The following is a 15,509-nucleotide window of genomic DNA, read 5'->3' as shown; positions in this document are numbered from 1 at the left end:
CATTGCATGTGATTGCAGAGCTGTCCAAACACACTCCTGACGTCTCGGCTAAAACAAGGCAAAATTTGGGCTGTCAGTGAACATTTTATAGATGTCTAACCATATCCCAAGAATAGACGAGTCATCAAGAACATGAGCATGTCAAAGAAATGAAACCAGACACCTTGTAATCACTGTTTACTTCGCTTACATGATGGACTATCAAACACCTTGCAAGTTATTTTGGCTAGAAGTGTGTTACTCATAGCCAGACTATGTGACCCTGGACCACAAAGCCAGTCACATGGGTACATTTTTTGAAATTGAGATTTATACATCATCTGAAAGCTGAATAAATAAGCTTTCCATTGATGTGTGGTTTGTTAGGATAGGACAATATTTGGTCGAGAGACAACTATTGAAAATCTGGAATCTGAGGAACAAAAAAATCTAAACATTGAGAAAATCTCCTATAAAGTTGTGCATTTATGTTCACGATTGTGCTGCATTCACTCACAAAAATACATGATTTATATATTTACGGTAGGAAATGTACACAATATCTTCATGGAACATGATCTTTACTTAATATCCTCATGATTTTTGGCATAAAAGAAAAATTGATAATTTTGACCCATACAATGTATAGTTGGCTATTGCCACAGATATACCCGTGACTGGTTTTGTGATCCAGGGTCACGTATCGGGTCGAGAGTTAACAGAGACGGTGAAATGACAGCTATTGCTGGCTGGGGATGGACATCAGTAACAATACTCAGGTAGACTGTGGCATTTAGAGGTTCAATTGGTACTAAGCGGCTCAAAGTGTGCCAGATAATGTGCTACACCCCATTACACCGGCAGCTGAGGCTTTAGTGTTGCTCACAGCAAACTCTGACCCGACCATCTGAACGTTGCAGGAGAAATCAAGACTCATCAGAACAGGCGACGGCTTTGAGTTGAATCCGTGTGAATTGTAGCTTGTTTGCTGTTCTCATCTGACAGGAAGAGTTTCTGTAGCTCTTCTGCTCCACGCTTGAGACGAGTGCTTGTTTGAGTTACTGTGACCTTTCTATCAGCTTCACCAGCCATCAGCCATTCTCCTCTGACCTCTGGCGTCAACAAGGCATTTTCACACGCAGAACTGCCGCTCACGGGATATCTTCTCTTTTTCAGACCCGAGAGATGATAGTGTGTGAAAATCCCAGTAGATCAGCAGTTTCTGAAATGCTCAGACCAGCCGTCCATCACCAACAACACATGACACATACAGTATACAGTCACTCTTTTCTTCCCCGTTCTGATGCTCAGTTTAAACCTCAGCACGTCGTCTTCACCATCTCTGCATGTCTACATGGATTGAGTTGCTGCCATGTGATTGGCTGATTAGATTTTTGAGTTTAGCAATTGAACAGGTGTACCTAATAATGTGGCTGTTGAGTGTGTGTATATGTATATAGACTGCGTCTGAAATTGGATGCTTTCTTGAGTTGGTATTTTGAATAAGCAATTCTTCACGAACGCTAAATAGTACGCTCTATGTAGTATGAATGTGTGTAGTATGAATGTGTGTAGTATGAATGTGTGCAGTGTAGTATGAATGTGTGTAGTATGAATGTGTGTAGTATGAATGTGTGCAGTGTAGTATGAATGTGTGTAGTATGAATGTGTGCAGTGTAGTATGAATGTGTGTAGTATGAATATGAAACTGTGCAGTATGAATGTGTGTAGTATGAATGTGTGTAGTATGAATGTGTGTGTGTAGTATGAATGTGTGTAGTATGAATGTGTGTAGTATGCATATGAATGTGTGCAGTATGAATGTGTGCAGTGTAGTATGAATGTGTGTATATGAATATGAATGTGTGTAGTATGAATGTGTGCAGTATGAATGTGTGTAGTATGAATATTAATGTGGGCAGTATGAATATGAATGTGTGTAGTATGAATGTGTGTATAGGAATATGAATGTGTGTAGTATGAATGTGTGTATAGGAATATGAATGTGTGAAGTATGAATGTGTGTATATGAATATGAATGTGTGTAGTATGAATGTGTGTAGTATGAATATTAATGTGGGCAGTATGAATATGAATGTGTGTAGTATGAATGTGTGTATAAGAATATGAATGTGTGAAGTATGAATGTGTGTATATGAATATGAATGTGTGTAGTATGAATGTGTGTAGTATGAATGTGTGTATAAGAATATGAATGTGTGAAGTATGAATGTGTGTATATGAATATGAATGTGTGTAGTATGAATGTGTGTATATGAATATGAATGTGTGTAGTATGAATGTGTGTAGTATGAATATTAATGTGGGCAGTATGAATATGAATGTGTGTAGTATGAATGTGTGCAGTATGAATATTAATGTGTGTAGTATAAATGTGTGCAGTATGAATATGAATGTTTGTAGTATGAATATTAATGTGTATAGTATGAATATGAATGTGTGTAGTATGAATGTGTGTATATGAATAAGAATGTGTGCAGTATGAATATGAATGTGTGCAGTATGAATATGAATGTGTGCAGTATGAATGTGTGTATATGAATATGAATGTGTGTAGTATGAATGTGTGTAGTATGAATGTGTGCAGTATGAATATGAATGTGTGTAGTATGAATGTGTGTATATGAATATGAATGTGTGTAGTATGAATGTGTGTAGTATGAATATTAATGTGGGCAGTATGAATATGAATGTGTGTAGTATGAATGTGTGCAGTATGAATATTAATGTGTGTAGTATAAATGTGTGCAGTATGAATATGAATGTTTGTAGTATGAATATTAATGTGTATAGTATGAATATGAATGTGTGTAGTATGAATGTGTGTATATGAATAAGAATGTGTGCAGTATGAATATGAATGTGTGCAGTATGAATATGAATGTGTGCAGTATGAATGTGTGCAGTATGAATATGAATGTGTGTAGTATGAATATGAATGTGTGCAGTATGAATGTGTGTATATGAATATGAATGTGTGTAGTATGAATGTGTGTAGTATGAATGTTAATGTGTGTAGTATGAATGTATTCACCATGCTGTCATTATCATGTGATCTATCAGCGTCAGTTGCGTCGCCTCACTGTCATTCACAAACCCTCTCCCGTGGCCTCATGGGATATAAAGTGTCCATCATATGCACTTTTATGAGTACTGTGAATTCGGACATACCTCTTTTGTCACACACTGTTTCTCATCTACTATATAGCAGGGAAGTGTGTGATTTGGGACGCAGCCAACGAGCGGTTTAAAGGGGAGGAACAGCTAAAACTGACTCACTAACACACCGTCCCTCCCAGCAGCCTTTGCTCAGCTCCCTCCTTTATCTCAGTCTCCACCTGTATATTGTCTAAGTTTACTGCACTAAGTACAGATGGAAAGCAATTAAAACGCTGGCGAGGGTGTTGAGTGAGGCTCTCTGTGCCTGGAGGGAGGGATGCTCTACTTTCCTCTGCGTCTTCAGATTGTGGAGGTCCTCGCAGCGCTCCTGAGCCGGGCCCCGAGGTGCTGCTCTGCACACACACATTTGGCTTCATCACACAGAGACGACTAAAACACGTCGGCTTTCCTGCCGTCTATACATATGTTTGTGGATAATAACAGCTGCTGAGGAGTCCAATCTTTATTTGTATGCCTTGAGGCGAATGCTAATCTGACTTCATACTCAAGTTACATAGACTTTTAAAGCAAGCTCAGGCAAAACGGGGGCGCGGGGGGGGGGGGGGGGGGGGGTAATGTTGGACTTATTAAGGCCCCATCCACACTACTGTGTTTTCGTTTAGAAACGGAGACCTTTCGCTACGTTTGCACCTCCCGTCCAGACTACAACGGCAAAAACGAAGACCTAAAACGGAGAAGTTTAGAAACGCTGCCGACCCCGTTTTGCGTTTTAAATCTCCGGAGGGCGATTAGTGAAGACGGTCAAAACGGAGGACTTTAGAAACGCTGACGCAGAGGCTTACGCTCGGCTCTATGATTGGGTGTCATCAGTCATGGCGTATCCTTCCCTGATTCGTCAGTCACCCATCACATGACCCGTCCCCGGGAAGAAAACATACAAAAGCAGCCTGGACTACGTAACGTTAGTGACTGCAACATGGATAAAGAATTACAAGCGTTAATGATGTTGATGTGTTTGCTAGCAGCTGTTGTGCAAGTAAATAATGCATTTTACAACGCTATACTGCCTACATGCGGCTGTTTACACCGGCACGCGCATACCAGTGTTGGTGAATGGTCACGTGATCCGCATTTTCAGCAGTTTTAATGTGGACGGAGATCAATTCTAATACACAGCTAAAATGTATTCGTTTTAATTCTCCGTTTCTAAACTAAAACGCAGTAGTGTGGATGAGGCCGAAGAGAGTGACCGAGGGCATAACTATTTCCCCCTGGTGAAAATATACGGAGAGACTTCGGTTTCAAATAGTGAGAGTAGAATTATATCTAACCTTTTATTTGATGACTGATAAGCATTTACTTTGATTCTGAATCAGATCTTTTCCGTTCCGCATTGGTTTTCTCAATTTCACTTTTTGGATGTCAACTTCTGTGACATATTGGAGATTCTTTACACAGTTAATCCAGATCTGATTTAATAATTCTTGGGTTAATTTGTTCTTTCCAGTCACTTCTCTCTTCATCTTTCACAGTGACAGAATGAGCAAATAGAGCTGAACAGAAATCCCTCTCAATAATATATATATACATGCAGTACATGAGACAAGATCTTTACAAGACACTTTACGATAATGTTCATTAGTTTACGTGAGTTAATTAGTTAGCACTAACTAATAATTAACTGTATACAGCATTTTTTTATCTTTGTTAATGTTAATTTTTTAATATTTAAAGGGGTGGTTGAATATGATTTCACTTTTCTAACTGTAGTTAGTGTGTAATGTTGCTGTTTGAGGATACACAACATCTGCAAAGTTACAACACTCAACGTTCAAAGCAAAGGGAGATATTTGCTTTTAAAGAAATCGTTTTTTAAGGACTACAACAAACGGCTGGTAGGAACTACACGACATTTCTCCCGGGTTAGTGACATCACCAACCGTAGAATTTACATAAACCCCGCCCCCGATAACGTGATTTATAGATTATCGTGACAGAATATGCTAATCAATGACTAGAAGATAACTACACATAAGCTTCATAAACTCACCAACTAACCGTTCAGAAATGTCCTTTTGCTTCTACATGTTGTCACTTCTTCTTGAGTCTCTCTATCATTGTCTTACTCCAGTTTAAACATAAAAGGCTAAACGTTTTTTAAATTTTCAGTGCATGTGTGTGTGTGTAAACTGTTGAAGCTCCGCCCCCTGTGCCGGGAGCAGCAGCTCATTTGCATTTAAAGGGACAGACACAAAAACGGTGTGTTTTTGCTCACCCTCAAAAAGTGACAATTTTAACATGCTATATAAAAATATCTGTGGGGTATTTAGAGCTAAAACTTCACATACACACACACTCTGGGGACATCAGAGACTTATTTTACATCTTGTGTAAAAGGCATTATACCCCCCCCCCCCCCCCCCCCTTTAATAAAAATCTTGTTAACATTAGTTAATGCACCGTGAACTAACATGAACACACAATGAACAGCTGTATTTTTATGAACTAACGTTAACAAAGATTAACAAATACAGTAACAAATGTATTGCTCATGGTTAGTTCATGTGATACATTAACTAATGTTAGCTATTGAACTGTATTGTAAAGTGTTACACATCTTCTTAAGGCTGACCATGAAATCCCAGCTTTAGACTCTCCGAGTCTCTGACATGAGTGAGGAACGAGAGTGTGTCTTTATCTGAATATCATGATGCCTGCAGTCCTGACACACATTTATCTGAACTCAAGCGCTTCACTAGATGAGATATGTGCTGTTCGAGGCTGATGTATCATTGTTTCTGTCTACAGACGAGTGCTGGATGCTGCCAAGAGGAGCAACCAGTCGGGTCACTTTCTGTGGGTCGGGTCTGACAGCTGGGGAGCCAAGATCTCTCCGGTGATCCAGCAGGAGAAAGTGGCGGAAGGAGCCATAACTATCCTGCCCAAAAGAGCCACGGTGGACGGTGTGTGCATGTGACATTTACTATCAATGCACTAATATTTTGTGTGACATTTACTATTAATGCACTAATATTTTGTGTGACATTTACTATCAATGCACTAATATTTTGTGTGACATTTACTATCAATGCACTAATATTTGGTGTGACATTTACTATCAATGCACTAATATTTGGTGTGACATTTACTATCAATGCACTAATATTTGGTGTGACATGTACTATCAATGCACTAATATTTTGTGTGACATTTACTATCAATGCACTAATATTTTGTGTGACATTTACTATCAATGCACTAATATTTGGTGTGACATTTACTATCAATGCACTAATATTTGGTGTGACATTTACTATCAATGCACTAATATTTGGTGTGACATTTACTATCAATGCACTAATATTTGGTGTGACATGTACTATCAATGCACTAATATTTTGTGTGACATTTACTATCAATGCACTAATATTTGGTGTGACATTTACTATCAATGCACTAATATTTTGTGTGACATTTACTATCAATGCACTAATATTTGGTGTGACATTTACTATCAATGCACTAATATTTGGTGTGACATTTACTATCAATGCACTAATATTTGGTGTGACATTTACTATCAATGCACTAATATTTGGTGTGACATTTACTATCAATGCACTAATATTTGGTGTGACATTTACTATCAATGCACTAATATTTGGTGTGACATGTACTATCAATGCACTAATATTTGGTGTGACATTTACTATCAATGCACTAATATTTGGTGTGACATACTATCAATGCACTAATATTTGGTGTGACATGTACTATCAATGCACTAATATTTGGTGTGACATTTACTATCAATGCACTAATATTTGGTGTGACATACTATCAATGCACTAATATTTGGTGTGACATACAGTAAATGCATAAATTATGTCACCATGCACGAATTATATCACAAATTATAGCACGAATTATATCAATGCACTAATATTTGGTCATATTTGGCACTAATATCAATGCACTATCGCTCAAATATTTGGTGTTTTTGAAAGAAGTGTATTTTGCTCGCCAAGGCTGCATTTACTTTACAGTGAAACGGTGATATTGTGAAATATTATTACAGTTTTTGATTCTTATTCAAATATAATTTATTCCTGTGATCAAAGCTGAATTTTCAGCATCATTACTCCAGTCCTCAGTGTCACATGATCCTTCAGAAATCAGTATAATATGATGATTTTATGCTCAAGAAACATTTCTTATTATTATCAATGTTGAAAACAGTTACTGTACGCTACTTCATATTTTTGTGGAAACCATGATGCATATTATTCTTTGATGAACAGAAAGTTCAAAAGAACAGCATTTATTTGTTGTATAACGGGATATGGAGGTGGAAAAATTTTGGGATGGGAGGAAAAAGTACAGTAGTCTTCATTTGAAGTGGATCAAAAAAGTTCATCAAAGTTGTTCGAGTAATGTTCAAAATTCATGTGTAACTTTGATGAAAGGTTTTGATCCACTTCAAATGTTGACTACTGTATATATCAATGCTTTTGCATTCCCTCGCAAATGTTTTGCGTTCCACAAGAAACTTTCCATGGGCTCCATAACAATTAATTATTAATTAAACATATTATTTGTTAGTAACCGGAATAAGCAAAACGACTAGATAAATATATAGCAAAGGAAAACCTGAACATATCAGGGAATTTATTGTGAAAAAGTCACAGTAAATCATAAAAAAATACGTGTTTTGTGAGTGTAATCTCTATAAAAAGTTTTTCTTTAAATCTAGAATTTACAAACAACTGGAAACAATATAAAAAGACATGGAAAAAGTCATGGCATATATTTTTATTTTATTTTACAAAAAAGGATTCAAGTAAACGGTCATATTTTACAGTCATCTCAACAGCATTAGGTTCTCAGTGTGCCTGAATTCTCCCATTAGATCGCAATGCTCAGACTTAGTGGAGACATTTATTTCTGCTCTCCAATGTTGTCAGACAAGCACTGCTAACAATTAGCATCGCGGTCCGACACTTAATACCGTATCCATACCGTGGCGAGTGCATCCGAGCCGCCTTCTGGTGGTTGTCTGCGCTCAAGTAATCATAGCACTGTCCCTCAAGCAGCGGCTCTCGGCTCTCAGGCAACGGCTTGGGAATAGACCCACCAATTAGAGCACTTTTGTCAGAACACATTGTATAATTGTGTCTGTGGGGACAGGGATTAGACATCCAGACAGGAATACCGCCGAGGATTTACACATGCTCTGCCACTTTACTGACACAAATGTGTGTCATTCCTTCAGATGCTTGTCTCCTTTCCCAGTCCATCATTTTAATTCATTAATACTACTACAACTAATAATAATAATACATTTAAAATGTATAGTGCATATACTGTTTATGTTGTTGTAGTGATTTTTTACTGCGCCAAAAAAAAAAAAAAGGCAGTTGCTGTAAGTTGTCGACCAATCACAACAGACTGGGTCATCTGACCAATCAGAGCAGAGTAGACCAATCACAACAGACTAGGCCATCTGACCAATCAGAACAGAGTAGACCCATCACAACAGACTGGACCATCTGACCAATCAGAGCAGAGTAGACCAATCACAACAGACTGAGCCATCTGACCAATCAGAGCAGAGTAGACCAATCACAACAGACTGAGCCATCTGACCAATTAGAGCAGAGTAGACCAATCACAACAGACTGAGCCATCTGACCAATCAGAGCAGAGTAGACCAATCACAACAGACTGAGCCATCTGACCAATTAGAGCAGAGTAGACCAATCACAACAGACTGAGCCATCTGACCAATCAGAGCAGAGTAGACCAATCACAACAGACTGGGGCATTTGACCAATCAGAGCAGAGTAGACCAATCACAACAGACTAGTTAAATGCTAATTAATGCTTAATGTTAATAAATTAAACCTTAATGTAAAGTGTTACCAAAACCATGTGAGCTGTATGATTTTTACGAGAACAATACACAAGAAATACTATTTCAGTCTTTCTACTTCAAGAACTTCACACTTAATCCAATGTGTTATTTTCAGTTTCTCTGTAATGCATTCCTTCAGATGCTGATCTCCTCCTCTCTCTCTCCTCAGCGTTCGACCGCTACTTCCGCAGCCGCTCGCTCTCCAACAACAGAAGGAATGTGTGGTTTGCCGAATTCTGGGAGGAGAACTTCGGATGCAAGCTCGGGATGCACGGGAAACGGCCCGGGAGCCTGAAAAAGTGCACCGGTAAGACGTGTTCGTGTTCGAGACATTATTTATTTAGGTCAGCCATTCATCTCGGAAAGAGTTTGGGGGTTTTTAAGAGGAAGATGCAACAAAAGCCAAATGGCTTCGAGAGGTTTTTTGAAGCGAGGTTCTTTCTGTGGACAGGAAGTGACACGTCTCTTTAGGGCTGTCAGGTGCCGTGCTCGAGCAGTCAATGCAGACGATGTGTTTCCAGTGTCTGACTTCCTCCCGCCGCTCTCTCCTCTCTCCTCTCTCCTGTCCGGAAGGTCCGAGTGTGCCAGGAATGACAGGATTGAACAGAAGGCACGGTTATGGGAGCACTAACCACACATTTGTTCCACTCGTTGTGCAAGTTTCTCTGACATTGTTCAAACATGCGACTGTAAATTTCCAGACCCACCATTCTGCGGGGAATTGATTGGATGGTTAAGCCCCGCCCTCATCAACAGATGATTATTCTGATTCAAGATTATGATGCACATGAATGAAAACAAATTGGTTACACTTTATTTTACGGTGTCATTGTTACAGTGTAATTATATATGTAAGTGCTGAGTAATATTAATTAGCTACATGTACTTACTATATGGTTAGGGTTTGGTTGAGGGTTAGTTGCATGTGATTATGCATAATTTACTGTTAATACTATGGTAAGTACATGTAACATATGTAACAAGGACACTGTAAAATAATGTGTTACCAAAAAATAATAATAATGAGATTCACGGAAAAGTCATTTATGATAATTTTTGACTTGGTACGTCATCATAAGTTTTACTTTTATATAACGACGTGCATCAACTGATATGCAACTGTATTTCTTGAATGCAATGCAAGTGGCTTTGGATAAAATTCGTAAGTGTGAAGTTTGTCAATTTGAATTTCATGGTGACTAAGACTTTAATAAAAATATAGATAACCAGTATTAGTTTTTTAAAAAACAATATAGGCTGATCTCTACAGTAACTGCCAGGGGGGATGTTGTATTGTTACAACAATTGGGAACCAATCTGCTGTCAGCCTGGAGCTGCCTGTCGACACACACACACACACACACACACACACGGTCAGATGGAGAGGAAGTTCAGTGTGTGAGTCACTGTGCTAATCTGAGGGGAACACAGTGTGTGTGATCTGGTGTACCTGAGCGACCTCGTCCCACAATATGAGCTCAGACAAACCCGGGTCAGAGTAACAGTGACCGTTAGCAGAGCCTGTGTGTGTGTGTGTGTGTGTGTGTGTGTGTGTGTGTGTGTGTGTGTGTGTGTGTGTGTGTGTGTGTGTGTGCGCGTGCGTGCGTGCGTGTGTGTGTGTGTGTGTGTGTATCAACAACAAAAAATATATATTCTTACTCAGTATTTTTTACTTGTTTTACGGTACAAATATTAAATCTAGATTCATTTACTCGAAAAGCCAAAAATGAAAATGTATTCACCCACATGTCGCTCCAAACCCATACGATTTATTTTCATCTTCATAACATAAATTAAGCTATTTTTAATTAAACCTATGATTTCCTATGAACCGAGTCTTCTGAAAAGACACAATCACTTTATACGATGAATAGGTGTAATTTAGGCTTTTATAAACATTGATCAGCAAACATAGCATTGAAATATATTGAACTGAAGACCAACTGTGTTTTTTACTCCTGTACCTTTAAGGCTTCTATATGTAAATTACCTTTATTGTAAAAGACTAATGTTGTAAAGTGGCTGAATCCTGCTGCACAGGTGATGATATGTAAATGTGCATTCATTAATATGTTAAAGTGTGTATGTCAGGTTAAATTTTTTTTTTAGATATATTAAATAAGGTTTAGACGTCTGAGTGAAAATGTAATTATCATTAAAATTATTACTGTAACTGCCCTACAATAAGCTTTATAGCCATTTCTGTCAAGATCATATTTTTAAAACGCAGCTGAGCTGTGACGTCATACAAGGGAGACGTGCCAACAAAGTTCTATTCAAGTATGGAGAGTTTTGAGTCTGAGGAGATGCAAAATCCCCCTCAAACCTATACGATGGCCCACAGCCATACAATTTTGAGTCTCCCAGGCGGGAGACAGATGAGGAGCCAAACAGAAATGTAAATAATTAATATCGAAGAAACATATATCTGGTGTGAAGAAGAACCAGTGGAGAGTTGGTCAGGTGTCTGGTAAGTATAGGCGTAACGGTATGTATTCGTATTGAACCGAAACGGTACGGGTGTCACGGTTCAGTGCATGAATATACACGGAGAATACACAGTATATATTTAAAAAAAATTTAAACTCGCGAGCAAATTAATTAATGCGGAACTACTGTTAGATACGCGGGTTATTTAGGGACACCTAATCTGTAGCTCCGCCTTAGCTCTGAAGCTCCGTGGCTATAATGAACAGGCTGCGATCGATGTCAATATTGCAATGCTGGAATATGTTGGTTGGTGTGTGTGTGTGTGTGTGTGTGTGAGAGAGAGGGAGAGGGAGGGGCGCGATCGACGTGCTTCTACTACATACACCGTAGCCCGCAGTCTCACTCGGGTTTTAAATCCCATTTTATAACTCATGAGATCTCCTACCGCGTAGTCCTTCTCAGTGAAATGGGCGCTGCAAATGACCGAAGTCTTGGATACCGAGGCAGCACTGAAGTCGGCGCGTTTGGTCCGAACAAAGTTGACCCAGGCACGGAACACAGTGGACTCTGTGACCGGTTTTAACGGTGTTTTTGCACCCAGCACAAACGCAGTAATTCACCATCGTGAAAATACGCCTGCGTATACTAACGACCTAACTTAAATAACTAAATAAATGTCCTAATCACTAATTATCTCGCTCTATCACTCGTGCAATTATCAACACAGCTCAGCGAGCTGGGGAGACGTCTCCCTGTTATGACGTCAAACGATTCGTTTGGAATGAGGAGCAGTTTTAAGGGAGGACTGAAAATAACGAACTTTTTCATCTTATATTCTGCCTTTAGGAATCGAAAAACATACAAAACAATATATCAACTTGTCAAACGTGTATTTCCCCTCACTATTTTGTGTTAATCAAAATAAAAAATTTAACCTGACATACACACTTTAATGAGCTGATGTTTGTGCAGATCGACTGCAGATTACATTACAGTTTTTCTACATGCAGCAGATCAAACTTTTATTATTTCAAACGAGCAAGAAAAATCCACAGTACGACCTGCTATCTGAGACAAAACCAAATACTAACTCAGCAGAGCTGCTATTAAATCTGCAGTAAAGAGAATGAAAGCAGCGGTTGAGTCGTATAAAGCCATTGTGAGTGACACAAGATGTGGATGTACGCTTGGGAAAGTGCGCAGGGGAACAGACGCAACCCTCGGCTTTCATATTAGGAAACTTCCGCCTCTTCTGAGAGAATGTGCTTGACATAATGAACATAATTATACCATCACACACACACACACACACACACACACACACACACACACACACACACACACACACACACACACGCACACACCGCCAGCACTCGTATTCTGTGACGTCTCAGTCATATATCAGTTGTTTCTCGCACTCAAACACAACTACGGCACCGCTAGGAAAGCGGAAACGCTTCATCACATGCTTTCTTCAAACAAACAAATCAAATTACCGGAAGTTCTCAGGAAAGCAGAAGCCGCCATTACATATTTAAAACAGTAATATCCTATACTAAACCTAAACTAATTTCAACGAACTATATATCATTTGAAAGCTTACAATCTCTAGTTTACATATTTGGTGACTGATTTGGTGACAGAGGAGCCATAATTTATCAATTTGCAACAAGAATATGTTCATACTCCTGAGGCGTGTTCAGACCTTTATTATGAAATGGTGATGAACATGAAAAATCATGAAAGAATGGTAGAAACCTCAGTTTGTTTTCATGCCAAGAGTTCAAAAGATAGCATCCGTTCAATTTTTTTTTTAGAAAAAAAGGTCTGAAAATGTTTTAAATATGAAGAAAACAATACTAGATTCAGCATTTTTGATGAGGCAGCGAGCTATAATGCACATACGTGATCTTTTGTGTTTCTTAGAGGTTGAATTCATTTTAAAATCTGCCAAACTTCCAATACTACTTCTGAATAGGATGTCTACTTCATAAATTGCATGAAAATAGTAAAAAATAATGGTTCAGATCACTCAAACAACATATGGAAATCGCGGCGTCCTTATATGGGCAGTAATGTCCACTAGTGGAGAAGTGTGGTACTGCGCCCAAACTAAATCTCACTGAACGCTCATTTTTTGAGACATCAACCTAAAATTTGAAACACAACTTGTTCAGATTTTTGGCTTTGATTTTTTTAAATATTAAAAATAATATTATATTACACAGTTATGTATATTTGTTGGCCAAATATACAGATTAAAAGTTTGGGGTCAGTACTTTACAAAATATTTTTACTTAAAATTGTATTTTATTTTATTCTATAATAAAGTATATATAGTATTTTATTTTAATTTGTAAAAAATATTTCACAATTTTACTGTGTTTTTGATCAAATTAATGCAGCCTGATGAGTCTTCTTAAAAAAAAAAAAAAAAAAAAAAAAAAAAAAAAAGTATAGTCGATATAATGCCCAATTCATCAATCATACAGTTTGTAAATTGATAGAAATCAAAGGCAGATTGTGTTTCCTGAGGACTACTATCAGCTCCTGGATCCAATTCAAATCAATGACACGCTTGACAGACTGTAAAGAGGAAAGAAACACAAACAGAAACATTAAGCCGTGCACAAACTCCAATCTCATCTCCATGTGTCACCGTGATGCTGTTAAAACCCAGTGTGTTTGACTGCTGCAGACGACACAAATAACAACTCAATAACAGAACACCTCGGCATGATGGGAAAATCTCCACAATCATGCGGCTGAAGGGAAAACAGCAGCACAATTTCATCACACGTCAACACTAATGCGTATCCACCACGTTTACAGCTTTTTTATTCTTCATAGAAAAGATGCACAGACCTGTCAGGCCAAGAAAAGCTCTTTCACAACCAAAGACGCTTCAGCCTGGAAGAAGTGTGCTTTCAAATATTTATGGACTTATCTTGTAGACATCTCCGCTGTTAGGATATCAGCGCTTCTACACAGCCGAGACATTAAATACAACACACACACTCCGCTGTTTCCTAAATGAAGCCATCGATTGCCAGCGTCAATATGTCTAATGATGGAAGCGCCAGGCGTGTGTGTAATGAAGCTGCGGATGGTGTCAGGGAGTGAGTAAACAAGGGCTAGTGTCCGGGAACACCTGGACAAACACACACACACACGCGTGTCAAGAGCGCTCGTGATACGAGGTGATACTCGTCACCTCTGCATCATCAACACCGAAAACAATCACGCGGTGTGAATCCGCCGGTGTCACGGATCATCAGCTGGAATTAAACGGCCGGATTGCTTGTAAAGAAGGACTCGAGAGCACGCCTGGGAAATATATTCATAGACTCGACTATGATGCGCACAGTCGGAGAAATCAAAGCAAATATCCAATCACGTATGTCTTAATGTTACCTCAAAAATTACCAGTAGCTACTTTAATAAACATAATTTGCATCTAAAAACGTATTACTACTATTGTATTGAATTAATTATGTGCATTCAGGGTCTAAAACGCACTTCTTGCCACACAATTGCCAGTTTACCAGGCAGTTATGACACCAAAATTTAGATAGCTGTGAAAATTCACAATTCGCCTTTGGCTAAGCCACACCCTAGAATGTAGATTGACCAATCACAGCGCAGCCAAGAACGAGCTCCACAGAGGGTCCGACACTTTTTCACAGCGCTCCATTGACTTTAACACAGGCGTCTCATATGTTTGGTCTCGGCAGGCTATTACCGTCGTAGTTTTATCAAAAATATGGTTAAACTTTGTGCCTGGGGCATTTGTAACAGATACGCGTTTCCCAGAGAGGTTGGAGGGGGGTGTCCGTTTTTTTCCCTTCCCAAAACCGAAGTCAAATCCTGACAAGTGTCGTCTTTGGATTAAACTGTGTGGACGTCCTCAGTCAGCGAAACCCCTCAAGATCAACAACACACTTTTGCTCTAAGATACATTTGCTTTTAACCGTACTGTGAAGTTATACTAGTTAGACTGTTATACTGGTTTAGGTTATGATTTCGGTTCTCTACCCTAATAGTT

General features: G+C 38.7%; 1 protein-coding gene across 4 annotated transcripts in view; it reads left to right on the top strand.

The window, feature by feature from the left end:
• The window catches only part of grm8a (glutamate receptor, metabotropic 8a), a 211,615-nt gene that overhangs the window by 141,219 nt on the left and 54,887 nt on the right, over window positions 1-15,509 (top strand). For all 4 annotated transcript variants that reach the window (XR_013798735.1, XM_079622081.1, XM_079622080.1 and 1 more), the window contains 2 exons: window positions 5,929-6,083; window positions 9,204-9,341. Coding sequence is in view for 3 of the 4 variants with exons in the window: in XM_079622081.1 (XP_079478207.1) it covers window positions 5,929-6,083; window positions 9,204-9,341 (293 nt within the window). In the remaining variant the exon portion in view is untranslated. The remainder of the gene's footprint in view (window positions 1-5,928; window positions 6,084-9,203; window positions 9,342-15,509) is intronic.

This window comes from Phoxinus phoxinus (assembly GCF_949152265.1).
Source record: "Phoxinus phoxinus genome assembly, chromosome: 9".
Classification (NCBI taxonomy): Eukaryota; Metazoa; Chordata; class Actinopteri; order Cypriniformes; family Leuciscidae; genus Phoxinus; species Phoxinus phoxinus.
Note: the sequence above shows the minus strand (reverse complement) of the source record. Positions and strands in the feature narration are given on the sequence as shown.